Source organism: Fistularia commersonii, chromosome 16, assembly GCF_037954325.1.
Source record: "Fistularia commersonii isolate RoL2024-O1a breed Wild chromosome 16, RoL_Fcom_v1.0, whole genome shotgun sequence".
NCBI classification, from domain to species: domain Eukaryota; kingdom Metazoa; phylum Chordata; class Actinopteri; order Syngnathiformes; family Fistulariidae; genus Fistularia; species Fistularia commersonii.
Window position 1 is genome coordinate 9593066 of NC_141299.1, and position 27918 is coordinate 9620983.

General features: G+C 39.5%; 4 protein-coding genes across 5 annotated transcripts; 2 read left to right on the forward strand and 2 right to left on the reverse strand.

Moving 5' to 3' along the window:
- Nucleotides 1-1361: 1361 nt before the first annotated feature.
- lmx1a (LIM homeobox transcription factor 1, alpha) lies at nucleotides 1362-10907 on the forward strand. The gene is made up of 8 exons (XM_086162039.1): nucleotides 1362-1468; nucleotides 1840-2020; nucleotides 7329-7549; nucleotides 7804-7997; nucleotides 8563-8640; nucleotides 9071-9152; nucleotides 9812-9994; nucleotides 10446-10907. Exons 2-8 carry the CDS (start codon nucleotides 1842-1844, stop codon nucleotides 10586-10588), a joined length of 1080 nt encoding a protein of 359 aa, XP_086018165.1. The 5' UTR covers nucleotides 1362-1468; nucleotides 1840-1841; the 3' UTR covers nucleotides 10589-10907.
- A 1259-nt stretch (nucleotides 10908-12166) lies between these two features.
- Nucleotides 12167-24700, reverse strand: selp (selectin P). Its single transcript, XM_086162228.1, has 25 exons — nucleotides 24562-24700; nucleotides 24370-24442; nucleotides 23863-24261; nucleotides 23587-23691; nucleotides 23303-23494; nucleotides 23024-23215; nucleotides 22611-22790; nucleotides 22396-22525; nucleotides 22252-22301; nucleotides 17928-17956; nucleotides 17575-17635; nucleotides 17110-17496; nucleotides 16906-17013; nucleotides 16374-16559; nucleotides 16098-16286; nucleotides 15460-15645; nucleotides 15173-15355; nucleotides 14796-14981; nucleotides 14513-14698; nucleotides 14218-14403; nucleotides 13905-14093; nucleotides 13424-13612; nucleotides 13144-13332; nucleotides 12827-12946; nucleotides 12167-12736 (listed from the first exon to the last, which is right to left on the reverse strand). Exons 1-25 carry the CDS (start codon nucleotides 24562-24564, stop codon nucleotides 12687-12689), a joined length of 3948 nt encoding a protein of 1315 aa, XP_086018354.1. The 5' UTR covers nucleotides 24565-24700; the 3' UTR covers nucleotides 12167-12686.
- Nucleotides 18038-20432, reverse strand: LOC147225848 (L-selectin-like). 2 transcript variants are annotated; one of them, XM_086162367.1, is made up of 8 exons: nucleotides 20343-20432; nucleotides 20194-20253; nucleotides 19816-20067; nucleotides 19471-19575; nucleotides 18728-18904; nucleotides 18537-18626; nucleotides 18425-18446; nucleotides 18038-18239 (listed from the first exon to the last, which is right to left on the reverse strand). In XM_086162367.1, the coding sequence occupies exons 2-8, from the start codon at nucleotides 20219-20221 to the stop codon at nucleotides 18176-18178; spliced, it is 738 nt and encodes a 245-aa protein (XP_086018493.1). In that variant the 5' UTR covers nucleotides 20222-20253; nucleotides 20343-20432; the 3' UTR covers nucleotides 18038-18175. The 2 variants fall into 2 exon arrangements, with proteins under 2 accessions (XP_086018493.1, XP_086018492.1); XM_086162366.1 differs by having other exon boundaries at nucleotides 19672-20067.
- A 2038-nt stretch (nucleotides 24701-26738) lies between the features above and the next one.
- On the forward strand, nucleotides 26739-27918 carry LOC147225849 (14 kDa phosphohistidine phosphatase). The gene is made up of 3 exons (XM_086162199.1): nucleotides 26739-26939; nucleotides 27216-27340; nucleotides 27427-27918. The coding sequence occupies exons 1-3, from the start codon at nucleotides 26753-26755 to the stop codon at nucleotides 27517-27519; spliced, it is 405 nt and encodes a 134-aa protein (XP_086018325.1). The 5' UTR covers nucleotides 26739-26752; the 3' UTR covers nucleotides 27520-27918.

Genomic DNA, 27918 nt, shown 5'->3' on the forward strand with positions numbered 1-27918 from the left:
CTAACAGGATCAATTTGCAAATGACTTGTTTTATTGTAAATGTTGCAAGGTCATTTATTACACAGAACCCACTCACATACAGTAAGTATCCAGCTGCCTGGCAAAGATATCAATAATTTATAATACTGACTGTAGAGACAAAAAACCTTGCTCGGTGGGGCTCCACCATATTAGAGATACAGCTGGTGATCATTTGCGAAAAATTGATTTTTTTCTCTCAAATATATTTTTAGAATCTTAAAGAAGATGCTGTTTTATTGTAATGTTGCAGTGTTTGGATCAGGTAGTAAAAAGAAATACAGTTTTCCTAATCCTATAATCCACATGTAGGCATTGTTCATGAACCATACATAAACAAATACAACAACAGCATCACAAAATAGTTTGCAAACAAAACAAGTTGTAGTCTTTACTCTTTATGTTACTTCCATATGTAGCGGCTAGGTGGCGTCACAAAACTGACGCTGAGACATTTGTCATCCATGAGAATGAACAAACCCTGCAGTCTCATGATTGACGGGCCTCAACACGGTAAGGGCCAAGGGTGACCATTGAGCGTTCTATCTATCTATCTATCTATCTATCTATCTATCTATCTATCTATCTATCTATCTATCTATCTATCTATCTATCCATCCATCCATCCATCCATCCATCCATCCATCCATCCATCCATCCATCCATCCATCTATCTATCTATCTATCTATCTATCTATCTATCTATCTATCTATCAAACGATCGATTGATCGGTCTGTCTGTCTATCTATCTATCTATCTATCTATCTATCTATCTATCTATCTATCTATCGATCAATCGATAGGTCTGTCTATCTATCTATCTATCTATCTATCTATCTATCTATCTATCTATCTATCTATCTATCTATCTATCTATCTATCAAACGATTGATTGATCGGTCTGTCTGTCTGTCTGTGTCTGTCTATCTATCTATCTATCTATCTATCTATCTATCTATCTATCTATCTATCTATCAAACGATCGATTGATCTGTCTGTCTGTCTGTCTGTCTGTCTGTCTGTCTGTCTGTCTATCTATCTATCTATCTATCTATCTATCTATCTATCTATCTATCTATCTATCTATCTACTTTAAGTTTGAGCCAGGAGAGAAGAAGCGATGGAGGCAGACGGAGAGGAGGAGGAGAAGGGGGAAGAGGTAACTGCACCTGCACGTGGAAAACATTTCTCTCTCTCTCTCTCTCTCTCTCTCTCTCTCTCTCTCTCTCTCTCTCTCTCTCTCTCTCTCTCTCTCTTCCCATCGAGGTAAAATTGACAGATAAGTAGTCGATAAGCGTGCGGGTCTCCGGGAAGTCCGATGAGAAAGTTGTCTGCGCAGAGCAGCAGGTTGGAGCGGAGATGCTCTGAGGAGGAAGGAGACCGAGGATCTTGAAAAGAAAAGAAAAAGAAAGAAGAAGCCCACTTTTTCTCAAAGCTCTCAATTCACAGGTATGTACGTCTGCAAAAATAAGGTTTCACTGAATGAACAAAAGTTTGGATTTAATTAAAGAAAAGAAAAGTTGATTGTTGCGAAGAGGCGGGCGGTCATTGGTCGGTCGATTAATTGACTGAATAAGAAATACTCTGAATTCGGTTTTTGAGGATTGTGAACAGAAAAGTTAAACTAATGCATGAGCAGGCTGTATTTGCTAAAGATGTTAAGATTCACCTTTCAAATATAATCCAGAAAAATTACACCAACCACTTTCTCCCTGAGTTTTTAAACTTTATTCGGTCGCATCCAGAACTCGAAACGTACATCAGTCATCTTTCTGATTGGGAAAAATGCCCTCCTTAAAGGATTTCCTCCATCACTGCAGATATGGAGCAGAGAGCGGTGTGCGCCGGATGCCATCGGCCGATCAGAGACAGATTCCTGCTCAGAGTCACTGACGGCCTCTGGCACGAGGGTTGCGTGCGGTGCGCGGCGTGCGGGGACGCGCTCAGGAACTCCTGCTTTCTGCGGGACCGCAAACTTTACTGCAAGCGGGACTACGCGAAGTGAGTGCACAACTGGTGATCCGTATGACTTGCTTCTTTCAGTGTTATTACTTATTTATAATTGGAGATTTTTTTTTGGTTTATTTATATTTATATCTTATTTTTTAGGGTTTTGTATAGGTGTATAGAATATACATTCAAAATACAAAGAAAAATATGCATATCGTTTTAAACTTCATAGGATCAAACATGGCACGTTTTATTTCAAGCAACCAATTATGTCAGATTGATTTAGATCCCAATTCATTTATTCATCCATTATTTATCTATAAATTTTCAAGATAGGTTGGTCGTGGAATTTAGCTCATTCAAATATTCATCACAATGATATTCTTAGCTTTTTTAAAAATCATATAAATTTTTTCTATTTTATTTTGTAAGGCCTTGTGAGACTCAAATCTTTTACTGCCATCAGACTTCTTTAAGTTCAGCAGTTCAATGTCACATCATTCAGTACATATAATAAATATAATTACGATATCATTACAATATCATTTTGAAACGCAGTTCGCCTCAAATTATGTTTATTTGTAAGATGCTTGGCGTTAATTGTTGTTTTTATCACCTGAGGATAAACAAGCTTTTTTTTTTATCAAGAATGTAGCTCAGATCATAGAATATGACTTCGACGAAGAATGTGTTTGTGTTTGTGTGTGTGTGTGTGTTTGTGTTTGTGTGTGTGGGTATGTGTGTGTGTGCGTGTGTGTGTGTGTGTGTGCGTGTGTGTGTGTGTGTGTGTTTGTGTGCGTATGTTTGTGTGTGTGTGTGTATGTGTCTTGCGGTGTGTGTGATGCTGCAGTAGAAAAACTGGTTTCATTAAACAGACAAATACTTGCATCTGCAAAACCGATCGATTTTGAATTTAATGGAACATTTCGTCATATGTTTTGCTCTGTTAAAGCCGACTTTCCGAGAAGTTGGCACATTTCACTAACAGAACAAGGTGACAGTAAGAAGGAGGTGCAGTGAGGGAGCTGAAATGTGAGAGCCCTGTCGCAAAGTGCACATCCACCCACACAAATGCACCAAAAAATAGTCACACCTTCACACACACATGCACCACCCAACCAGGGGTAGAGCACAACTGACACATTGTCAAAATGTGTTAAAATTGCAAAGCCCATTGGCATGGCACTTGCAAGCTGGGGACAACATATGGTCTCGCCAGTGAGGAGGTGAGCACCCCCCCCCACCCTTTGAAGAAAAAAGAAAAACTCTCATCGCTAATTATCCTCCTCCCTGACTATCACCCAAAACATGCTCTTTCCTAAACAAGAGCCAAGACAAAAACAACCACCCAAACAGGCCGCAGTACACATTATTTCTAAACAATTTAATCGTATTCGTCATGCCAAGCAAAGACTTGGAGCAAAGAACGAAGCACATTTTGGCCAAATTTGATAGTTGTCAGTATTTCTTTGTACTTTTGCAGACCTTTGGGTCTTAGAGTAATGTTTTTTCAATGCTCTGTATGTGTGAATGTTTGGCAGTATTGACAATAAAGTTGACTTTGACTTTTTGACTTTTGACTATTTAACTAATTTGACGATGCCGTACATTCAGATCAATTGTCGTTCCTTTGAAAGACAATTATTATCCATACATTTTTGAGAATATACAGATTTTGTGATGACCATAGATTCATGTGACCATTTTCAGTGATGTTTGTAAAGTGGGTTCTTGCGCACCCACATAATATGAAGCATTAACAGTGCAAACAATGGCTCTGAAACCGAAAGGTTTTATAGGTGATCGGCAGAGTAGAGCCATATGTCTACTGAGGGTCTGGCACATCACTTCAAGAGAGACACTGGTGTGAACTTATTTGGCAGACAGTGCACTCCAGGAGCCCTGGCGTTATGTGCTGTGGCATCTGGAAAGCTCTGCTCACAACAGCCCTGTATGGCGGGATGGGAGGACGCCCAGCCGACCGTAAGATATCTGACCTGACCAATTAGCAGGAGGCCTGGTGCCAAAGCTCCACCTCTGAGGTTTCACCTGCCCACCTCCCTGCTAGTCCCACTCCCTCTTCTCCCCTGTTCTGTATGAGGGTCCTGGCACACTGTAAGACATGACCGTGGCTTTTGACCGTGATGCGGGTTTCTTAAACTCTGCCAGTGTTTCTCTTGCTGTTCAAACATTTTTTTTTTTGTCTTCTTGTCTTTCTCTTGATCTAAGAACAACCAACTCCAATGTTGTTTGATTCTGTGAAGTTACCCTTATCTGATCCTGGAAGTGTCGGAATCTTACTTTTGAAAATGCACCTATAGTTAACTTACACTGGGTTAGCGAAGTGTAGGGAAAGAAAATCGCTTCAGACTATCTCATTGTTTCATCTAGTTTAGTAAACATTTTTGGTTGAGTAAATTGTTTTTTCATATGATTCTAAAATAGATGATGGTACTTATTGGTATTGTTTTAGAAAGCGATAGATTTTTTTATTGGTACTGAGTTTACTTATTTATTTTTAATCTAAAATTAAAAAAAAAAAAAGATCAGTGATCAATGTATTTTTTGTTTTAATCTGTTTACCTGACCTCATCTGGATGGATTAGGCTGTCATTTGATGAGCTAATTCCCAGGGAACAATGCGATGTTTGGGTGGGCTTTGATATCGATGGATTGGGATTGGCAAAATGGTTGACTGGACAGGTGGCCTGGGCAGCAGATTGATGGTGTGCGGTGGTGCACTTGACCCGCAGATCTGTATCTGACTCGCAGCCTCTGTCAGTGTGTGTTCGGCAAAGGATCCATGTTAACCTGATCCAGAAACTGGATCTGTCTGTCTGTGTGCCCACCAGACCAGCAGTCCATTATCCTAACTGCCAAAGGTCAGGACCAAAGCATGCATGGGAATAGTGAGCCCTGCTCTACGATGAATATGTATATGTACTGTACATTACCGCTGATCCCTCACCACATCATATGCTGCATCTGGAGGTTACCTTGTAGAGTGTTTCAATGTGGAAGAGACACGGATTTTGCTGACTTATTTCTTTTTAATGATCTCATCACTAATGACTAAATCCAGCGTGACTGAGTGTTCCTACTCAGCTGGCAGGGCCAAATCATGTCAAAGGAAACTCTGAAATATTAAACACCTTGAGCTGCTCCATAAGTATTGGAGGTACTCTTACCTTTGCATTAACAATGCTTAAGTGTCTTGGTATGATAACATGAACTGGACAAGACTTGTAATGGAAAACCTTTTCTTGAAAATGATGATCGTAACATCATCTCATATTAGGACTGAATTAATTTGTCAGATCGAGAGGTTTCCTGTTTCACAGATTTTCAGAAACCTTATTTCCGCTGCTTCAGTTCCTCCAAGCTATTTTACTAATGCATCTTCTGTTGCCACAGGAATGCACATATAGTATCCACCCATGGCATGTTGGCCATATTAAAGCACATTCCATTGAGGCCATGGGGCAGACGACACAGATTGGTCAAGCAGACAGACTGACCCTCCTGAGCTTCTGTCGATGAGCTTTACCGTTTCCACAGAAACCCTGCAGGCACAGTGAGAATTTCCAGGAATGTTTGACTTTAGGATCTTGAAGCACCAAACATTTAAAAGGGATGTCTCAACCTGTGTGTTTACTGGTCGTCTGGGTTCTTCCTCATTTGCACGTATTTGAATTTGTCTGACAGATTTTCAAAAAGAACGAAAAATTTTGACTTGTGACCAAAATCAGGCTTTATTTGAGGTGAATTTGATGAAAATTACATTTCATGCATACACTAGCATTTATTACTGGATGCATTGAAGTTTTTTTTCGATAAGACTTTTGCATTTAAGAGGTGTAATCAGGGTATACATTGGAAATACAGTAACTTACATTGAATGAAATGGTTTTGTAATTTAGATTAAAGGGTACATGTGTTGAATTTTTGAAAATCATTCAAGATGTTTTAGTATGTCTTTTGTTATGACTTGTCATTCAGCTTCTAGCTGGTTATACTGGGCAAGATAACTGTCCGATTGAATACTACTACGACTACTGTAATAATGACGATAATAAGATGAAGACGAATAAGAATAGTAGTAGTTTTCATCATCATCGTCCACCCTCCATTATCTCCTGCTTTTCCTGTACTTAGGGTCGCAGGGATGTGTGGACCCTTTATCAGCTGTCATTGATCGCCAGTCAAAATAGAGACGGACGCCAATTCTTTATCCATACATCTGGGCAATTTTTCAAATTAATTTCAGTTAATGTCCTCCATGTCAACAAAACCAGTCAACACGGTGGAAACCCAAGCAGACACTGGGAGAACATGCTAACTCCACACAGAAATGCCCCGGGTCAAACCGGGTCCTTCGTGCTGTGAGCTGGAAGCGCTAAACACTGGACCTCCGTGCCGCCGCTCATCATCATTATTCATCATGATCACTCATTATAGTTATTTAGATAAATATTAATACTATTGCTGCCGCTATTGCGACTACTATTACTATTCATAATTATAATAATGGTATTAATAACAGTAAATTGTAAAATTCTTGTTTTTAAATTTTAAACCTCCTGCATCATGAATGCTCTTGAAATATCTGATAAAGCAAGGGGGTGGGATGTTCGCTGCATTTCTAGGTGGAAAAAGGGGGGAAAGCTGTCACTTTCTCATGCCTTTGTGCTGACTGGTCTGGTGACCCAGTCACGTCTGGAGACAAATGCCAGCTCCAGAATGATGACGCATCATCCTGCGTGACAGACCCAAAATGCTGTGGTGCCAGGCAGTAGACAATGGTCCTGCTGCTTGGGGGTTGGCCCTGCCTTTGTCCTGTTCTGGTTAAGCAGACTTAGGGATAATTCCACGGATAATTCCTGGGACCAGCAGCTCAGCCTCTCTCACCGGGATATCTGATTCCCCCCCTCTGCCTGGAGCCATGGCCTGCCGAGAGCTTTTCTCCTGCCTCCCCAGGAGGAGAGCCATGGACACGGCAGCCGGAGCCACAGCAACTGTCTCTAAGGCTAAGCCCACCAGTCCTGGTTGCCAGGCGCTAAGATGCACACCCGCCATGCACCGGGTATGTGTCTCTGGCTCGTAAGGAGGAGGAGAAGAGGGGAAACTCTGGGTGAATGGAGGAGCGCTGGCGGTGGGTTTGAATGACAGCTCGACTCAGCAACATTCCCCAAGCTGGCCGTGCAGTTTTTCTTCCTAGAGGTGTGACTTCTCCATTCCACAATTGTTGGAATAAGTATTTAATCTCCCCCCAGCTAAACAAAAGCATTACTTCTTGTTTGCACTTGCAGTTTCCGTCAGTTTCCTGAGTTCACTCTCACTCTTGTATCCCTCTCAAAAGTCTCGTTGCAGTGCGTTGTGGGGGCTGCGCCGAGGTGATCTCCCCTGCAGAGCTGGTGATGTGTGCGGGGGCCATTGTGTTCCACCTGCACTGCTTCATCTGCAGTGTGTGTTCCTGCCGCCTGCAGACAGGTGACTGCTGTGTCCTCAGGGATGGACAGCTTCTTTGTGCCAGAGAGAACTACCACCAGAGTCTGGCCAGCCCAAACTCATCAGAAACAGGTACAGGCTGTGCTCATCTTTGTATTTTTGTTGAAGCACATTTAGATGCGCACACACTGTATGTTTCATTTTGATGTTTACAGGTGTTTTTTTTCAAGGTCTCAAAAATTCAGGGTGATATTCATGTATTTGGATAATGCAACATTAATTCCAAGCAATCAGATTCTGTCTGTACTTGTCGTGGGAAGTCAATTATTCATGCTCCCTTTCTCCCCCCTTTCTTTTTATTTGTTTTTAATACATCTTCCAATAAGGTAAAAGCGATGAAGAGGATGAGGATGACGATGATGATGAAGATGGTGAGGACTCTGTAAAGGCTATAGGGAGACGTATTAGCTCAGACGACTTGGAGAACAAGCGTCCCAAAAGGCCTCGTACTATCCTAACTACTCAACAACGACGGACATTTAAAGCTTCCTTTGAAGTGTCATCTAAGCCCTGCCGAAAGGTAAGAGTGTAAATACTCTTTACAAAATAGTTATGATAATTATTAATTGTAAAATAGCCAAATTGAAGTCTAGACGCGTGCAAGAGCCAATGCTTCAGTTTTACAAATTATTTTGTCCAAGAAGAAAAACTTCTTCATTAAGTATCATTCATTTTCAATGACTGTAATTGAAGATTACACACCTGCACACAGACAAGTACTGCATTTGTGTATATATGCGTGTCTACAATGGAATTTGCGCCTGGGTTAGCTAGTTCTTTCTTTTTTCACGTCTGCTGTGACTTAACAAGCCGATCCTTGAACAGCAAACGTGTATACAATTACATACACTGTACATATGTATATGTATATACTGTATTTATTCATATATACATGTATTGGATATCACCATGTTTAGGTAGATAAGTGAGGAAATGATAATTTAACCTTCAGTTAATTTAACTTTCATCTTTCTTTCTTCTTTCTTTCTTTCTTTCTTTCTTTCTTTCTTTCTTTCTTTCTTTCTTTCTTTCTTTCTTTCTTTCTTTCTTTCTATCTTATTCCTGCCCCTGAACCTTAATCCAAGGTAAGGGAGACCTTGGCAGCCGAGACTGGACTGAGTGTACGGGTGGTTCAGGTCTGGTTCCAGAACCAAAGAGCCAAAGTAATACACGTGTACACACACACACACACACACACACACACACACACGTAAAAAGCTACACAGCTACACACACACACACACACACACACACACACACACACACACACTGTACTAATAAAGGGAACTCTTTCTGCACAGTGTTTATTTGCCAGATTGGAAATCAGCCTTGTTATCTCCTCATACAGGAAACTGATGACATCTCATTGCAAGATCATTGTAGATTAAACCCCATATTTCCTCACAAAGTGGGCTCATGTGCAGCTCCCTCCTTCACTGAAGGATGCCCTTTACCTCACTCCTCGCTCTGAGTAGTTATTTTTCAATGAACATCCTCATAAGCCTGGGCTGTGGATGAAACTGAAAATTGATGTATAGGTTAAAAATAGGGTGATTTCAGAATAAAGTTTATTGTCTAATGATGCATGTTTAGATGAAGAAACTGGCCAGGAGACAGCAGCAGCAGGAACAACAGCAGGCTCAGGAGAAGCATGAACACCCAGCAGTTCACAAAGGTATGTGACTTTATGAAGACATTCTTTAAATGTTAAATGTGACACTTTCTTTTAAATAATACAAAATATTTTTTGAAAACATAAGCAGCAATCTTGTTTTGAAGGTGTAAAAAAGTTATTTATACTTATATGAGAATGATCAATTTTTTTAAGCGACTCTAACACATCAAATTCCCCTGGTTTTGTCAGATAAATTCCATGATGAATAGATTGTGTTGCAAAGCAAAGGCAGTATAGGGTTTCTGTTATATGCTGAAGTGATATATTTCAATATGGCTGTGCACATAGGGAGTGACCTCAAAAGATATGACATCTTTAGGGGTGGCTGTTGCTCAGTTGGTATAGTGGTCCTCCCTCCAGTTGGAAGGTTGGTGGTCCCATTCCCGGTTCCTCATGTCTGCATGTCGATGTGTCCCCGAGCAAGAATCTAACCCCCTATTTGCTTGTGTGTGAGTGTGTGTGTAAATGGGTGAAAAATCAGTGTAAAGTGCCTTGAAAACTGCAAGTTGATGACATAAATGGAGACCATTTAAAATTTGCTTAAATATCCTGATATATGGAAAGTAACTGATATTGGTAAATTTAAAATCTGGAAAAATTGTGAATGATAGAATCGAAGGAAAACAGGGTACATGAACAAAGATTACTTTGCTCCACAGTGTCCCCCTGTGGTGTCTTGACATCAGAGCTGGATAACCTGGAGTCCTCATACTCCCATGTTCAGCAGCCTATGCAGCAGCAGATGGGATTCACAACCATGGAGCAGCAGGACTACGACATGGACCCCTTCAGACAGGGCTTGACCCCACCTCAGATGCCTGGGGATCACATGCACCCCTATGGTAAAGATTTCCATTGAGCCACATCATAATAGAGCTTACATAAGCTTCGGGATCAGTGTAGTTATTAAAAAAAAATGAGAAACTGCGTAATTATCCTTTATCAGAAACCATTTCTATTTTTAGATGGATAAGTGTATTATTGATTGGTTTTATGATTACGCTATGAATTCCTGAGCTTATGGACAAAGTTTCTTTAAATCTACCTTTAACTTCAAATAGCTTTAAAACTTCAAATCTTTTGGGATAAAATTCACTTGACGTTGCATGAAATCTTTTTACTTAAAAGAGACTTGACACATTTGAAACAAACAACAAAAGCATTAAAAATGTTTATCAAATTTTTTCAACTCTTTCAACATACTTGTGAAAATCCTAACCATTGCTATTGAATTGTATTTTGTCACAATCTGCCAGAATGTTGATTGTTGCATCACTTATTTTTGTATTTAAGGTCTGAAGGCCCTTTACCTTGATATGGACAGAGACCCTCTGTGTCACGTGCCTGACACAGACAGCCTGTCTCTTGGGGACTCCTCGCTACTCACTCCCATTGACCGCCTCTATTCAATGCAGGACTCTTACTTTACCTCCTAATGTGGTGCTGAGAAGGAGGCAATTAATTTCCTTCAAACCCTTCTTTACTCTTATTATCTTTCTGCACCACAAGACGAAGATGTGAGGTGCAAAATAATTTTCACTGAGATTTATGTCCATTTATATCATGGACTATGTGAATATACCATTTGAACCTCCATAAAAACATGTAACTCTACAGCTATGTACACTATACAATCCAACTACAGATTCCTAAACATTTGCTGTAATTTCCTAACACTGTCAGACCTCTTACAATGCTACTGTTTGATTATGAGATTATAACTGGAGTCACATGTAAATAGTTATTCTGGGTGCGTATTTGTATTTATTCTTACTAAGTGTGTATGTGATTCTTTTTTTCTAAATAAATCAACGACGATAAATAAATGATTGTTATGCTACAATGAACATCCTGTATGAAGTGTTGCATTGTAACTACGACTCTTTGACTAATATGAAAACAAGGTATTCATGCAGAGGGTTAGAGCCAGGTCAGTCCATCTTCAGCACTTATCAATCCGATCTAAGTCACAGGTCAGCGTGGCATCTTCTCCTGGCTGTTAGAGGATCATCACCTTGGGCTGTGACAGCAGTATGGGTCAATGGCAGGTAAGCATCACATCCATACCAGCATCATCAACGCACACATTGTGCTCCTTGCGGTTAAAAGGACCTGCTGCATTTTTCTACATTTTCCCTTCTTCAGTTGAACAGGACGGAGAGGCTGGACCACCCAAGTTCTGCACTCAGCTGGAATGCACCTATCCTGAGAAAGGAGGATGAAAAAAAGAAGGGGTCTCCAGAAAACGACGAGCCTGAAAGCTGTGTCAAGGGAGAATGCCCAGGGTGACACAGAGATATGAAACCCCACTGTATGGAGTGGCTTCTTGCCCCAGCAATGAACTCTTTCCTGGGCTCATCTCATATTTCACACTATGAAATCAGACCTTGAAGAGCAGAGAGTGCAAGTCAATGGTCAGGAACAATCTAACAGTCTTTCACCATGATATGCCCCTGCCAACTAGAACTAAAGAAGGGTACAGCAGAATATACTGCGTTTGTTGTATTCTTTCTTTGTATCCAGCTCTGTCTTAATTCTAAGTGTCTCCTTTCATGCGTGCGTGGTCATGTGTGAGGTGGAAACAACATTTTTTTGCGAACAGACAAAAAGTCCCGTGATGCATTTCCCTTTATCATAAAAGATATTTGGAGAGAGAAAACACATTGTCCAGGAAAGCGTCCAAGGTGTTCACCTACAGGGCTTTTCCTCTGCAAGTCTGTTCACACCAGGCGCAGATAAATGGTTGCCAGCAACAGTAGGTGGGAGGAGATAAATAAACAAACCGTGATCATACGGTCACAGCAGGTAGCAATAACCTCATTATCATTCTGACAGTAGCCAATCAGTGTCCCGTAAACAGTGCGGTTATTTATTGCATCCTTGATGCCAACCCCAGGCCAAAAATCCCTCTGTCTTTTAACTGCTATAATTGGCTACATGCTGGCGAAGCACATAAACAAATGAACAGGCTTTGCTGAAGACTGTTTGCTACAGGGGGCAGATACTCAAAGCCTGGGTATGTCTTTATTGGGGAGATAGTGCTAGAGTCTGACAATGAATTACAGAATCCAAATGTTCCAACAATCAAAAATACTTAAAATGGTGTATTCATTCAAGATTTGTCCCAGTTCAGCAGAATGATTGATGTTTTGTTGGGATTTGTGACATTCTGCTCTTCAACATGTGAACCACCTCACATGACTACTCTTATGTTGAATGCGCAAAACAAACACATTGTAAAAGATTTGCAATGTTGTTCAGACAAATCCCCAGTTGACCCGCAGTATAGATGAGTGAGTAAAATGTTGATCACACACAAAGCACAAGTAACCCAACATTTAACCAGCTATTGAAAACAATTCCAAACGCTTGTGCAGCTTGCTTGCTTTCAGTTTAGATGGGAACCTTTATTGCATGTCTTTGAACAACCTGATGCTTAAAATTTCAGCTTCTGCGCTGCAACATAGTTTCAAATGAAAGTAAAGGATATTTAAAGTTTGTGTTGGAGAAAGAAAAATATCAACACTCAAATGATTAATTTTCTGTCTCTCCCCATGAGGATGCATTCAAAGCGATGGTATCATCTAAACATATCAAAAGTTAGGATTAGTGAAACATTGTTGGAATAACACATTTAAAAAGTGATTGTCGGGTATAATTGAAATAGCTCTCACCTTTTTTCTCAAATTGCTTTACAATCAACAAAGTCAGGAGTACCAGGACTACTACCACAACAGCAAAGGAAAGTCCAACACTGCTATACAGAACAACAGCAGCCACTTCCAACATCTTGTCTGAAATATACATTAGAATAGATTTTACATTGTTGTCCTCTGTGTTGTTCTACTGAAAGATTCACGAGAAACACATTTATTTATCTGTCCTAGCATTCACCCATCCATTGATAAAGGCATGTAACAGACACAATACTTGCTATTTTAGATGAAACACACACACACACACACACACATATATATACTATATTTCATACCTGTACAGGTTGGAACTCTGTCACTCCAAAATCCAGCTGTGGAGCAAAACAGCACATCTGTGCCATTCAGAAGGAACCCCTCTTCACAGGTGAAATTACATTGGGAGCGAAAGCTGAAATTCCCCAAGGGATGTGAGCAGTTCATAGAAAGAGGCCAAGACAATGCATGGATTGCCTCACACTGCACCACTAGAACAGACAATACCATATGAGACCGCCTGTTAGAACACCAGGAAAGAAAGAAAAAAACAGAAAATATTAGAAATTGCTGACCACTAACAATGGCAGGTGGGTAAATCCTGACTCCACAGGCCTGAGGTGTCACATGTCATATTTGGCATCCCTCTCATCAAGAAGCCTTCATTGCATTCAAAGTCACAGTGAGAGCCATAACTGAAGTTGGAATTTGGATGATTACAGTTCATGCTCCCGTCCTGTTGAGCCTCGATCAGTGGGGGGCATGGACGTGCTGTATAATGTAAAAAACAAAACAAAAACACAGTATGATCATCAGTTTTTTGTTACGAAACATACAGCCTACCTCTTTAGGACAGTCTCAGGAGCACTCTGTGAAAGTTTAGACAAATGCATCTTTTTGCTGGGTGCTATATGGAAAAAGAGAGTTCATCTCTCTTATGAACAATTGTGAGCAGCTGATGGTCAGGAATACATGTATGGATTACTTACTCTTAGGAACCTTCGGATTCACAAAATGATTTTGCTTCATAATTGATTCATTTAAACTCAGGCTGTGCACTTACGTTTGCATGTAGGCTGATCTTGATTCCAATGGCCTGAAGTATCACAAGTTATAGTTGGCGGTCCACTCAACCAGAAACCCTCATCACATTCAAAATTACAGCTGGAGCCAAAACTGAATGGGGAGTACTGGTGGCGACAGTTCATCCGTCCATGTTTTAGTACTTCTACAGGCAGGGGGCATGAGCGTGCTATGAATGAAATTGGAAGTTGCACAAACATCACATCCAGAACAAAAAACACTCATGATTTAAAGGTGTTTTTTCTTTTTCTTGTAATCTTATTTAACGAGAATCGATTTGAATCTCACGTTACCAAAACAACTTGATTTTTCTGCACTCCAAATGCCCAAAGAGGTACAATTTGTCTCAGCAGTTCCATTCAGAACAAAGCCCTCCTCACACACTGTCACACACTGAGAACCAAATTTGTAGACTCCGTTGGGATCAGAGCAGTCTAAGGAGCCGTGTAGAGGGGAGTTCAGAGTAGGACAGCTTACAGCTGGGATTGAACAGAGACATGGAGAGACAAGATACTCAAGATCAAAAACTCCTTTTTTGGTGACAGCAGGACACAAGTTAAAATCACAGGTGTTTGTATTTGTTTTTACCCAAGCAAAGAGGAATATCTACACTCCACATGCCCAGAGAGGTACACTCCACATCAGCTGTGTGATTCAGGAAAAAACCTTTGTCGCAGATTGATGTGCACCGTGAACCAAAACTAAAAGCTCCATGAGGATCAGAACAAACTATGGTGCCGTGGGTTGGAGGAATCAGAGTGGGACATCTCTTTGCTAGAAGACAATTCCGGAGAAGGACAAGGACATAATTATGACATGCTTATTTCTTGAATATAGATAAATCTCTTCAATTGTGGATTTTTTTTATTACCTTGGCAGAATGGGATGACAGTGCTCCATATGCCCTGAGAGGTGCATTGTGTTTCAGCTGTTCCATTCAAGAAAAAACCCTCATTGCATTCAAACACACATTTAGACCCAAAGCTCATAGAACCATTTGGGTCAGAACAGTTTAGAGAGCCATGAACAGGAGAGTCTATCGGATGACACTTCTTTACTTGAAGGACAAAAAAAACAAAAACAGAGTGAGAGGTTTTGACAGTCACATACTGTATAGAAACATATATATTTACCTACTTAATGATAAATGTGCTTCTACCCCAATCTAGCCAATAAGAACAAGGCAACCAGCAATTCTGCCGACTGAATATACTAGTTTATAGTAAAGTAATTGATTGTTGTGCTCACCCTGGCACACCGGTTGTGAACTCCAGTTTCCCTGTGCCAAACATTTTGTCATGTTGGAGCCGATGAGGTCAAACCCTTCATCACACTTGAAGGTACACACCGAGCTATAGCTATAGACACCTAGAGGGTCTGTACATTGCATGGATGCATGAGGCAGAAAGTTCAGTCTGTTGCAGCTCACCACTGCAAAACAAAAAGACCCTTATTGACAGAGCAATGCCGCATTCTCTGAGGTTTCGGGAAGTGTGTCGAGGTCGGTGACCATAAAAGTCTTACGTATTTGTTACCTGTGCACGTAGGTGTAGGTTTGCTCCATTGCCCTGAGGCCAAACAAGCGATATTGTTGTCTCCAGTAAGGTAGAACCCTTCCTGGCAGGTGAACTTACACCAGGAACCATAGGAGAAGGGCTCCAGAGCATCAACACAGGTCACATTGCCTGGGCCACGAAAGAAAATCTGGGAGCACTTTTTCACTGTTGGGAAATGTGGACATCCATGACAATTCTAAACAGTGCTTATACAACTTATCAGTCTTAACTACTATGTACCCCTCTTTTAGAAACAACACAACCATCAGGTGGCAGCGAGAATCACAATCAAGGGAAACAGCACAGGCCCACCCATTGACAAAACGTGTTGTTTTTTCAATGAAGAAATAAATGCGTGTGAAGTGAAGTGATAACATGTGACCTGAGTTTGATCTGCTGTTCTGTCTGGCGAAAAAAAAAATATGGTGAATCATGGGGAAGTTACATAAAAAGTGAGTATTCGAGCATGGTAATGTGATGAAAATAAAGACGGAATTGTTTATTTATGACCAGAAAGAAATAAGAAATAATGAGGAAGGACGAAGCTGAGCAACAGCAACAATCAACTACATTTAGTAACGTTACAGTGGACAAAATATAACACAATCTTTTTTTACCAGAACATGTTGAGATTCTGGCTGTCCACAAGCCTGTGGCGGTGCACTGTATCTGGTCTTGCCCGTTTATCTCATAGCCTTCATCACACCCGAAATCACAGGTGGAGTTGTAGCTGTAAGGTGCAATGGGGTGGACGCAGTTCATAAAACCTCCACTGATATTGTGGTTCAGAATTGGACACTGTGTGACTGCAATTGACAGAAAAATTTTTTTTTTCATATCTTGGACCTCTCAAACGACATCATTTTGACAGTATTTATATCAAGGAGACATACTTAGACAAAATGGCACAGGATAGTTCCATTTCCCGTTGGCCTGGCATTCCAGTTCAGATGTACCCACCAAGTTAAAGCCATGTTCACATTGAAAGTAGCAAGAAGTGTTGAATCGATTGGACCCGTATGGATGGAAACAGTGGTGAAAACCGTTCTCCGGATCTAGCAAGGGTTTACATGAGATTGCTGACCCAAGGTAAAAGAGAAGAACAAAAAAAATTAATTAATTTGTCAAGGAGGGCAGTCACGCACATAATCCCATGACAGTGAAAAAGTATATAATTTGTGGTCACGGCATTTAACTTCTAAAGCTTTATAACCGGTTATTTCTTGGGGACACCAAATACGTATGATTTTGTATGTGGGGTCATGGTGAAAAAGTGGAGTCAGAAATAAGTCATATCTTGTGGCCGAAAATATTTCAATCTTAGAAGTGTGCTATATTTGAGCGTAATTAACATAATTTTCCTGTGTGGCCACTGCAGGGCTTCATGGTCTTAGCCTTTTCCAAATCACAATGATTTCTGCTCACCCTCCTCACAGTTTGGTCCCACAAAACCAGGATGGCACTCACAAGTGTAGTTCCCAATGGTCTCCACGCAGTCTGCGTGGATCCCGCAGGAGCCTTGGGAACAAGATGCTGCATATAAAAAAAGAATTAAAACTTATAATAGTCTTCTGTCATATATTTTAAATGATTTTTTCTTGATTTTTTTTCCTTGTTTGTTTGTCTTACCGGAATAGCAGACAGTTCCCTTTTTATTGCGACATTTCTCATTGTTCCACTTCGCTGTGTCCTTATCTCTCTTGATATACATCTCCACGCAATCCTGACCCGCTATGTTATCTGGTTCATCAGATGCCCAGTTTTGTGCCTCCACGGGCACCTTCTCATTAGTGTCCACCCAGATCCACCTTCCCTCCACTTTGTGGATTCCTATCCAGTAATATCTCGGGTTCTTCGGAAGGAAGCTGTTAAGGAAGTCGGTCTCCTTCTGATTTTGGATAACTACCATGTCTGTGAAGTGAAGCTGGCACCACTGACGGGCTTCGATCCATCTACGACTTGGACTGACGCTGTAGTTGTAGGTCCATGCCTGTGCTCCTCCCCCATTGCTCAGGTCTAACAATCGATATAAATTGTGTTTTTGGTACAAAATATAACTTATCATACTCTAAACTAATTCTCACAGGAACCTACCTTGGACAAAAAACATCAGTGCAGCTGACAACAGTTTGATAAAAGCTGATTCTTGAAACATCTGCAGATAATGTTTGTCATTAATTTATTTCACTTTGTTTGGTCAACATATATACAATAAGTGAACACAACCCCAGATATTTCAAAGATCTTACCATTTTATCTGTCTTCTGTTACTCATTCTTGTTAAAGCTGTTCCACCAGTTTTCTACTACTGAAGGGTGTAACGGCATATCAACTGCCCTTCATGGGATGAGTCAACGTTCAATTTTGTAATAGAGCAGTAACTTCCCGCTGAGGAGGCACCACAACATGACCACCATCATCAATTTTATATTGGAAAACAAACTCACGCGGTCAAGGGATTTGAACACCACACATCCTCAAAAAACAACAGACCAATGTTGAATAAAATAAAATCAAATTAAGTATTTATTACCACAGATTTTAATCACCATGACAAAAATACATACATTTTTGAGCCAATATGAAGTGATAATAAAACATCATGTACATCCAAGCAGTAATTGCAGCTGAAACGTACAGCTAGTTACCAATAAAATCTGCAAGACCATTTTGATAATGACATTCATGTGGCTGGTTACAGATTCATATTCATATAAAGGTTCTGGTTTTCTTTCATCTCCTGTCCTTCTTCAGATTTCCTGCAAAGGAAGAAATTTGACATTTGTGTTATATATCCGTAAGAATATCATATAGTAAAGTATGTGGCTTATTGAATAAAATCACAGTATATTGGATGTCCACCTAAAATTAAATGTCAAAAATGTACAAAGGGTGAATCAGTGGGTGGAGCAGCCTCAAATAACTGTTCTCTTTCAACACTGACCTTGATTTGCTAAGTTTCTTTCCTGCAAGAAAGAGAAGGGCAAACAGTTTTTGACCTCCATTTTAAATGTGATCTTTTTTTTTCACATGAAGACATAAAATAAAACACTGACTTTTTTTGTGATGCAGGCAGCAAAAACTGATAAAGCAGCAGGTGGGGAAGGATCCAAACCCAGCTATGGCCATCAAAACTTGTTTGACGTCTAAAAAACATTACATTACATACATTGACATTGTGTTTGAAATACTTACTATGACCCCAGTGAAGCAAAGAAAAAACACATTTCATAGAATTTATGATTACTTGCGCAAAATGGCATCGGGGTGCTCCAAACCCCTGAGATCTCACAGATCATCTCAGCGGAGCCCATCATCAGGAATCCTGGGTTGCATATGAACTCACAAGTTGAGTTGGCTGTCCCGTTTCCATCTGGGCAGCTAAGGTTTCCGTTAGGTTGAAACAAAGTGGGGCATTTCATGGCTGGGGACACAAGTTCAACAGTTATGTAAACTCTATTGTATCCACATTTTAAGCACAAATTTGCTGGCGTAAAACATTTCAAATGTTGTTACAAACGATCACACAGCGTGGCATCAGGAAAGAAGGAAGGAAGAAGGTGCTAGCCAGATGATGACACTGCACTATCGAATGGTATGTAGTTAAGTGCCCTGTGAACTGTGAACTATTTGGGAGATAGTGAAACCTTTTCTCTGTTCTGCTGAATGACACTTGACCATGTAATTCTACAAATTCCCACCCCTCCTCTCCTGTTTTGTACTTCACCAGCTACTTAGCAAATGTCCTCAGTATACAGCTTGTAGGGTGGCATTCGGAGGGTTCTGAAATATTATAGGTCTAATATAGCTGAAACAATCCCATCAACAAAATTGTCTGTATAGCATAACACAATGTTTGAAATTGTCTTTTGACGATCTTTTTCTCAGTCATCTTTTAAAAAATGGTAGATGATCTATTCATGAAGATTTGGCCGGGTAGATGATGCCATGCAAAATAAGATGATCCTCAAGTAAACTGAATGTACATACGAGTTTCGCACCGCTCTCCCTCAAAGCCAGGATCACAGAGGCAGGTTACATTTTCTATGGTCTCATGGCATGTTCCTCTGTCACATATGGTTGCATTACACTGGGCTGTCAGGAAACACGAAATGAGGTAAATATTCAGATTTAACAGTGTGAGATCTACTATTTTCAGTGCAATCTTCAAACCTTATTATCAGGTAATACCTTTATAACAAACAGGATATTTCTGTTTTGCACATTTTTCATCATTCCACTTTCCACGATTCACTCCCTGGTTGACATAGATCTCCACGCAAAACTCTGTGCTGTGGTTGTTGTTTGGCTCATTCGCAGCCCACGAGTTCTCACCAGTCCATGTGCTGTTATTTCCAATCCAGGTCCAATTTTCATCCTTGTGACTTTTTAGGATTCCAATCCAATAATATGGACTCCTAGTTCTGTCAGGCAACCAGGAGACCAGATAATCATTCTCTATTTGGTTTTGGATGACGACCATGTCGGTGTAAAACGTCTTGCACCATTGCCGAGAGTCTGACCAACTCATGGTCTTGTTCGAGTAATGATAAGTCCAACCCAAGGAAATTTCAGCAAAGGGCCAACCTTATATGTAAAGAGAAAATTTGATTCATCAGTCATTCATCACTGCTAAGGGCTGCGGTTATGGAGGTTTTCAATCAAGAGATCAAAACAAAGCAATCAAACATTTCTCTTGCTGTTCATACTCACCAAAGACGAGAATCAGCGTCCACTTCATTTTGATAAGAAATCCACAATTTCAGGTTTTTGCTAGAGTAAAAAGAAATTGATTAACCAAATAAACCAGAATTTGTTGACAATAATCATAGCAATGGTCAACCTAGAGTCAGTTTACTTACCGCTAAGTAATATTTAGTAAAGATGTAGTTTGAAAATTGGTTCCAATTCCTAGTTTTTCCACGCACATTAAAATAGTATGTCAGCAAGTGCGTACTGGCTAACTGCAAGTGGTAATCGAGGTCTTATATTTCTCTTTGGCTATCGAATTCATCATTATCATAGAATGCCCGGATGCTTAAAGTACGATGTTATTGCCTTTTGTTGATGGATTTGCTGATGACTGACTTCTGAACTTGTCATTCTTTGTCAGAACACTGAAAAAAGTCCCTTTTGGTCTTTTTGAAAAAGTAATGTAAACATTTGTGATGAATTTGAAAAAGCGATCTGTTTAAAAAAAAGGAGTAACCTTTTGGTTGCTTAATTATGTGTTCATAGTCTTTTTTTCTATTTTTTATCACTATTGCTTGTTATTATTATCATTATTATCATTAGAAGTAGTAGTAGTGTTGTGCATAAGGTCTGTAGACATCTGTATAACAGATGAGGCTTTTTGTACCTGTCACTCCACAGCACGCCTCTGTCATGATATCAATTTTTTATCAAATTATACTCTGAAACGCTCTTCGTAGAACCCCAAACACACACAATAGATCTTGCAATGCCATCATGTTGGAAAAAAGGTCAGTCTGAGGTCAGCATCGAGAGCTGCATTATTGTGACAGGTTTTAATTGAGTAATTTAATTGTGTGAAAATTCTACATGACTGAATATTTGGAGAATCCCGGGCCTTTCTGACTGCAAGACACATTACAAAAATATGTATTTTCATTATTATTAGAATAGACCAAAACTTATACTTTAAGCATTATTTGTGAGTAGCTGTATTTATTTACATGAATGGGGGGGAGAAACTATATAGAGAAACTTAATATGATTTACATCGGTATCAATCAAGTTTTTTTTATCCTGAAAATGTTGAATATATCATGAAAAGGGTGGCACAGTGGCACAGCGGTTATCACTTCTGCTTCACAGCAAGAGGGTCTATTCCTGGTTCTATTCCAGAAGGAAGTGTTTTTATGTGGACTTTGCATGTTCCCCCTATGTCTGCAAGAGTTTCCTGCTGGTTCTCCCTTTTCTCTCACAGGCCAAAAACAGCAACAGAGACCCGAAAATCAGTGAGTGATAGAGTGAATGGTTTTCTGTCTCTATATGTGGCTCTGTGATCAACTGCCGACTCATCTGGGGTAAACTCTGATTCTTGGCAAATGAAAGCTAAGATGTGCAACACTGAGTGCAGGATCAGCAGTGCAGATCATTTATGAATGTATATCATTCAAATATTATTGAATAAAAAAACTTTGGCTAAACTAAAACTTGAATGCTGATGCTTGTTTCACTTCCATACTTAAATATATTTAAGATACTTAAATATAAAAAATACTGATGGATTACTTATTTCAAAAAAATTATTTTCCACCTCCTCCCCACAACATTCACTTTAATTTTCACATATTCTGACAAAGAATAAGCAAATTCATTTTTTGAAGTATTTTATTCACAAAAGCTACCAAAATATAGATATACTAACAGAGTGATATTTTCAAAAGTATTTACTCAATAAATACAAAATAAATACTAAAATCAGCATGATGAAAGCATTCACAGCTTGAAACATCATTGTAGTGCACATTGTTGCATAAAGCATCACAAAAACATATTTAATGCAACATATTCTGTATTTTTACAAACATTTGGAACAATGTGTTGGGTAAATTGAAGAAAAAATCTCCTTGGGAGATAACATGATTATTCAAATTAACCACACCCAACACAACAATCAGAAAGGACAAAAAGTCCCTTACTGATTCATAAGTCATCAAGATGTGAACCTTATTGATAAAAATGGGTGGTTTTGTTAAAAAAAAAATGTATGTGTTCTTTGAATTGCTGTCTGTTATATTGAGCCGTCAAAGCTGTTTTTATAAACTTGCAGTGGAGCTTCAATGTTGGAGTTGCTGAAAAACAAAGGTAATAGAATTAGATTATAGAATATAGAAGTTTTTGTACAACAGATAATTCTGAATTAAGAGGGTTGAAAACTCAACTTACCTGTTCAGTTCAAATTTGCTTGCTCTCTGCCTCAGTCGCCTCAGAATCCATATTGCCAGAGAGACAGTTGACAATGACATACAGCCTGCCACTGCAAGACTTGAGGCAATGACATTCGCCTTAGCTGGAGCTGTGAATGATCAAATGAGACTAATTATATTTTTGAAACTCAGCCTTGCATTTGAATGTGACAATATGGAATGTTCCGTCTTTACCTTGGCAGATCGGTTTCTCTCCTGTCCAATTGCCATGACGATCACAGGATAGCAGCTCACGTCCTTCTAGAACGTGATCTTGATTGCACATGAAAGAGCACTGAGTGTTATATACCTGCTCATCATTTGAGCAGCTAATGTTACCATTTGCAGGAGCTTCAAGGATGGGGCACCTAACAGCTGTAGGGAAATAGAGCGGGAATTTTTAATCATCAACAAATGCATCTCAGAATCTTTGTATTGTATTTTTACTATCAAATACAAATAAATGTTGAGCATATTGTATTTGGTGTAATACTAATAAAACTTTAAGCTGCCAAACCAGACAACCAAATCAAACCAGAAATCAAATCATTTTTGAGAAACCAGACACGAACAAATCTTGTTTTGTAGCGTAAGATATGTGAGCTCACCAGCACAAAATGGCTCAGAGGCGTTCCAGTCTCCTGATGCTTCACACTGCAGAGTGTTTGAAAGCAAACCAGCAATTTGATAGCCTTCATTGCATGTAAACTCACAGCTGGACTGATAGCTGGAGGAGCCCAATGGATCAGAGCACTTCATTGATCCTCTTTCTGGAGTGGACAGTTCCTTGCACTGGACCGCTGTGGATGACATGAATGTTAAAATCACATAACAGCTCATCAATGAGAATTCTCTGAATGTGATTCTTGCAAAACCTCTCAACTCACGTTCACATGTTGGTGGTGACTCCGACCAGTTCCTCGTTGCGGTGCATCTCAGGGGATTATTCATGCTTAGCTTGTATCCATTTTCACAAGAATACTCGCACAGGGTATCATAGGAGTAGTTTCCATACTTATGAATACAGTTGACTTTTCCTTTATTTGGTACAGTAATGACATCTTCATCACACTTGACCACTGCCAATTAAAAAAAAAAGTATTTTCAAGGTCTAGTTGTATTTGAAAGTAATAGAAATTCCAAACAGACATGTGATTTTTGTGCATTGTACCTTGGTCACATTTTTCCCCATAAAAGCCTTCAAAGCACTCGCACCGGTGGCTGTTGATGGTTTCGATACACTCTCCATGGAGACACGAGTCACTCTGACAGGCAGCTAAAAAAACACAGGAAGTACTTTCTCTTAGCTTGCAAATAAAATATTAGATGTTTGACAACTATTTTTTTATATCTTTAATAACCAGAGATAAAAGAACCAAAAGACCGCAGACCTTTGTCTAAAAATAAGATATACCAAAACTCGGTTAAAAAAGCTAAAAGGGCCCACCTGTGTAACACAAAGCTGTCTTCCGCTTTTGGCACCTCTCATCATTCCATTTGCCAGGCTGTTGGTCCCTTTTGATGTACATCTCCACGCAGTCCTCACTACTCTTGCTCAACAGCCTATTTTTTCCATTATTCGGCTCACCCTCTGCCCAGTTGGTTGCTTCAACTGTTAGAGGCTTGTTGGTGCCTACCCAGGTCCAGACATTATTGATCTTACGGATTCCAATCCAATAGTATTTGTCTTTTCTTGGCAACCAGTTGTTGAGATGCATAATCTCCTCCTGGTTCTGGATAGCGACCATATCTGTGTAATATGTCTGACACCAGACTCTTGCTTGCTGCCAGTTCATGGTGCTGTTAGAGTAATAGTAGGACCAGCCCTCTGCACAACCCCACATCACTGATGAGGAAGAACAGGGTTATATATTAGATTATGGGAGCAAAAGGGTTGTTGTAGAATCAAACTTGTTTTATTTACATATATTCAATTTCCATTTGCTTTACATACTTGAGAGAAAGACAGCAAAGTTGATCCATGATGTAAAGTGTTTATATCCACTGGTCAGACCAAAGCAGATCTCCTGAATTGATAAAAAAAAAATACAGTTAAAGTTTTGGAAAGGAAACATGAAATAACACAATCAGTCAACCATTCTTACAAAAAAACAAACTTTATTTCAAATGAAACCTTGACACTCACCATTTCAAGTGCTGATTGGCCAGCAACAGAAGTCTTCTCTTTGTAGAATTTGAAGAATTGTAGAATTCTTTTGTTTCGTTAGGTCCAAATAGGAGATGATTCTGGGGCTTGTTTGCAGTGCTGCCCCCTTTTAAACAGTCTGGGGTACAGTCGTGTTTTCCTGGAAGTTACAAACAGCTTCCTGATTGGAATTTCCCAACCCACCCCCGTCTCCCATTTCTCAGTCTCCAAGGGCTCCTGGCAAACATTCATGCTATGTGTCTGCTACTTTTTTTTAAATTTTGTTATACTTTTTTAATCCCTTGCAGGAAATTATTCTGTTGTGCCAACTGTAATCAGAATGTGACTCAACTTTGTTGGACAAGTATGTTCACACATACAAGGGATTTTGCTGGTTTAAAATTACAACGTATACTGACACGAAGGTAAAGAATGACAGGACACAAAAATAAAACTACTTTTTAAGTTATATCCCTAATGAGTAGAGGTCAGTGTGATAATGTAAAGAGATTATAATGGTTCAATCAACAGTGTAAACATTACACTGAAACAGGTGCTTCACACCTTTTGATTTTTAATTTTGGAACTCAAAATTAGATTTCCATAAGATGTTTGCATTCCACTTACATCTTAAATAGAAAATGTTGTCCTGTTTGTTCTTTGACAGTACAGTCCCATACTAGTCACTTTTCTCAAAGAATTTTAACTGCCACTGCAGTTAAAATTGCAGTTAAAATTTTGCTGGTCGAGTAATTTTAACAGGATGTAATGCTTTTACACATACATTTATGAAACAAAAATGCAAATAAAATAAATATTTACTTCATAACAAAAGGCTACTATATACTCTGGTTTGATAAGGTGGCATCTGACAAAGGTTTGGAGAGAGTTTTATTTTGAGGAGAAACTTTTGATATTATCACTCACCAATTAAAAGTACAAATTGTTATCTTTGGAGGTATTATCAGATATCTGTCTATAGAAGAATTCAGACCAGTCTGGTTTTAATGATGATTCATAGCAGCTTATGTATGAGAGGGTTACAAGTAAAAGGGTTACCGTAAAGAGTCACAAACTGGAAGACACCTGAAACTATGTAAAATGTGACATTTCCTATTTCCTGTTCGAAACTGCGTTCCTCAAAAGAAAATGGACTCTTTAATGGGGTTTCACAGATGGGGAACGTATGGCATCTCAGCCAAGGCGCCTGCCGGCTGCCGGTGCTTCAGGAAATGACAATCAGTATCCTTCCTGTCTGATCCACGCCAAGGGAGTTGTAGACTTTGTTATTCACACTTCTCAATCACTGCCCTCTTTTCTGGAACCTAATTAAAACACCTTGGAGCACTGACAACAACAAAGGGTAGTTCAGTTTTGTTTTTGTGTTTAAACAGGCTTATCTGCATTTTTTGTTGTTTTTTTTTTTTTTGCAATTTAGGAACACTCCTCTATGTAACCCATTGGGGCTCCAGGTCAAGTACATGGCAAACCCCCTCTAAAGTAAGCATTCGAATAAGTAATAAATGAAACATTTTAATTTTATTTTTTTATTTTTTTTTAGTACAAGTCCTTGAGCATACAGATAATACAGCGCATTGGGTTTCTTATTTGTCGTAATGTATCAGAACATCTTTTGTGAGCGGAGGCCTTTAACTATCTTACGAACTTGTTCCTATAACAAGTGTTGTACCAAAACATATCACTCAATATAGTAGAATACCGCTTCAAGCTGACAAGTCTAATGTCTGGCAGGATACAACTCCTGACCCTCCTGAGTAGATTTTAAAGCATAAATTGCATCCCTTTGACCTCAAGGCTGACCCTTAGAGTGCTGATGGATGCCAACCTTAGATCTTCTCTAAATATAGGAACTGAAATATCATAGTTTATCCACTGAGAACGGCAATACTAGGAAGTGCACAGGGAAATGAGCATCCAAAAATGATTCTTGAACGTTTCCATTTTCTCACTGGTATGTTTGTTTTGAGCCATAACGTATTGCATCAATATGGATAAATGGTCTTGTGGGCCTTGTCTTCTCAGAATAAAGGAAGGCAACAACGATCTGATATAGTCGTTTGACATAAAATTCATGCATTTCCCACTTACTAGCGCTAGGGGTCTCTAGTGCATACATGACACATTCTGAATTGCAACTATAGCCGAAGGCAGCAACAAGCCTGACCGTCAGATGACGATTTCCGGTTGCCGTCCAAATGACGGTGTAACCTACGCGATGGCAGAGACTCTTGCAAAAATACCTGACGTAGAGATCGATCCAGAGGGAACCTTTAAGTACATCCTGGTTAGAGTGAAAGTTAAAGGTAGCGATGATCATAAAGACATCGTTCGAGGCACAAAAAGTGCAGAGTATCACAGTAAGTTTGACTTCGGTGGGTGCAAAGCGTCTAACGTGTCAGCTTGAACAAAACCTGATACACTGCTGTCAAAATTTGCACACACTGGTGTGTCAGTCATACTGCTCAGCCTGCATACGCATGCAATGGCAGTAAATACTGCACACACCAATGGTTCATAAATTAACTCCTGAAATAGTTTTCTGACCTTTAATAGGTAACATCGTTCAGTTTAAAAAAGTCTTTCTCACATCTTACACAGCTGGGTCTTTTTTTTTATCATTGAATTGTTTACAGATCACATTTTCGAGAAAGTAAGCCCAGATATGGAAGCCCTGGGGATGGAGTGTACATGCCTGGGAGGGGGGAAGATAGAACACAACAATCAAGAGAAAAAAATTCGTGTGTTTGGAGAGTCAACAGTAAGCTGATTTGATTTTACATGTATCATATACTGCATTTGTGTGTGTCTTTAAGTCACTTATCCTTGAAAATGTTTTGTTTTCAGGCCTTTGGAAAAGCAGATCACAGTGTGTCTGTGAAGAAGTTGAAGAGTACCTTCAGCGATTATGAGATTACCTGGACAGATGGCAAAAAATAACAACTGAACTGGAATCTGATTACATGTGTTTCTCAAATTGTTTATGGTTCCATTTGAAAACAAACATCTAATGCTATGACCCAGTTCAACTTTAATTCATTTCAATAATACCCTTTCTGCAATTATGTTTTCCTTTTCATATCTCATCATTTCATATTTTTAGCTGTAACACTGGCTGTATTATTTCATCTAGACTACAACATATATCAATCTACCATAACATGACCACTGACAGGTGAAGTGAATAGCATTGATTTTATTGTTACAGTGTCACTTGTTTGAGGTGGGGATATACACCAGTCAGCCATAACTTTATGTCCACTTAGCGAAACAGCAAACAGAATAGAATGCGTCATCTGATTACCGTCACACCACAGGATATATTAAACATCAAGTGAA

Coding starts and splice junctions, on each gene's coding strand:
- lmx1a (XM_086162039.1), top strand. CDS start 1,842: ATGGAGCAGAGAGCGGTGTGCGCCGGATGCCATCGGCCGATCAGAGAC. Junction 7,550..7,803: donor CCCAAACTCATCAGAAACAG/GTACAGGCTGTG, acceptor TCTTCCAATAAG/GTAAAAGCGATGAAGAGGAT. Junction 9,995..10,445: donor GGATCACATGCACCCCTATG/GTAAAGATTTCC, acceptor TTTGTATTTAAG/GTCTGAAGGCCCTTTACCTT.
- LOC147225848 (XM_086162366.1), bottom strand. CDS start 20,221: ATGAAGTGGACGCTGATTCTCGTCTTTG. Junction 20,068..20,193: donor GACGCTGATTCTCGTCTTTG/GTGAGTATGAAC, acceptor TTTACATATAAG/GTTGGCCCTTTGCTGAAATT. Junction 18,905..19,470: donor GGGAGAGCGGTGCGAAACTC/GTATGTACATTC, acceptor TTGTGTCCCCAG/CCATGAAATGCCCCACTTTG.
- selp (XM_086162228.1), bottom strand. Junction 16,560..16,905: donor GGGACCAAACTGTGAGGAGG/GTGAGCAGAAAT, acceptor ACCTTGGGTCAG/CAATCTCATGTAAACCCTTG. Junction 14,404..14,512: donor AGATATTCCTCTTTGCTTGG/GTAAAAACAAAT, acceptor GTTCAATCCCAG/CTGTAAGCTGTCCTACTCTG.
- LOC147225849 (XM_086162199.1), top strand. CDS start 26,753: ATGACGATTTCCGGTTGCCGTCCAAATGACGGTGTAACCTACGCGATG. Junction 26,940..27,215: donor AAAAAGTGCAGAGTATCACA/GTAAGTTTGACT, acceptor AATTGTTTACAG/ATCACATTTTCGAGAAAGTA. Junction 27,341..27,426: donor GTGTGTTTGGAGAGTCAACA/GTAAGCTGATTT, acceptor TTTTGTTTTCAG/GCCTTTGGAAAAGCAGATCA.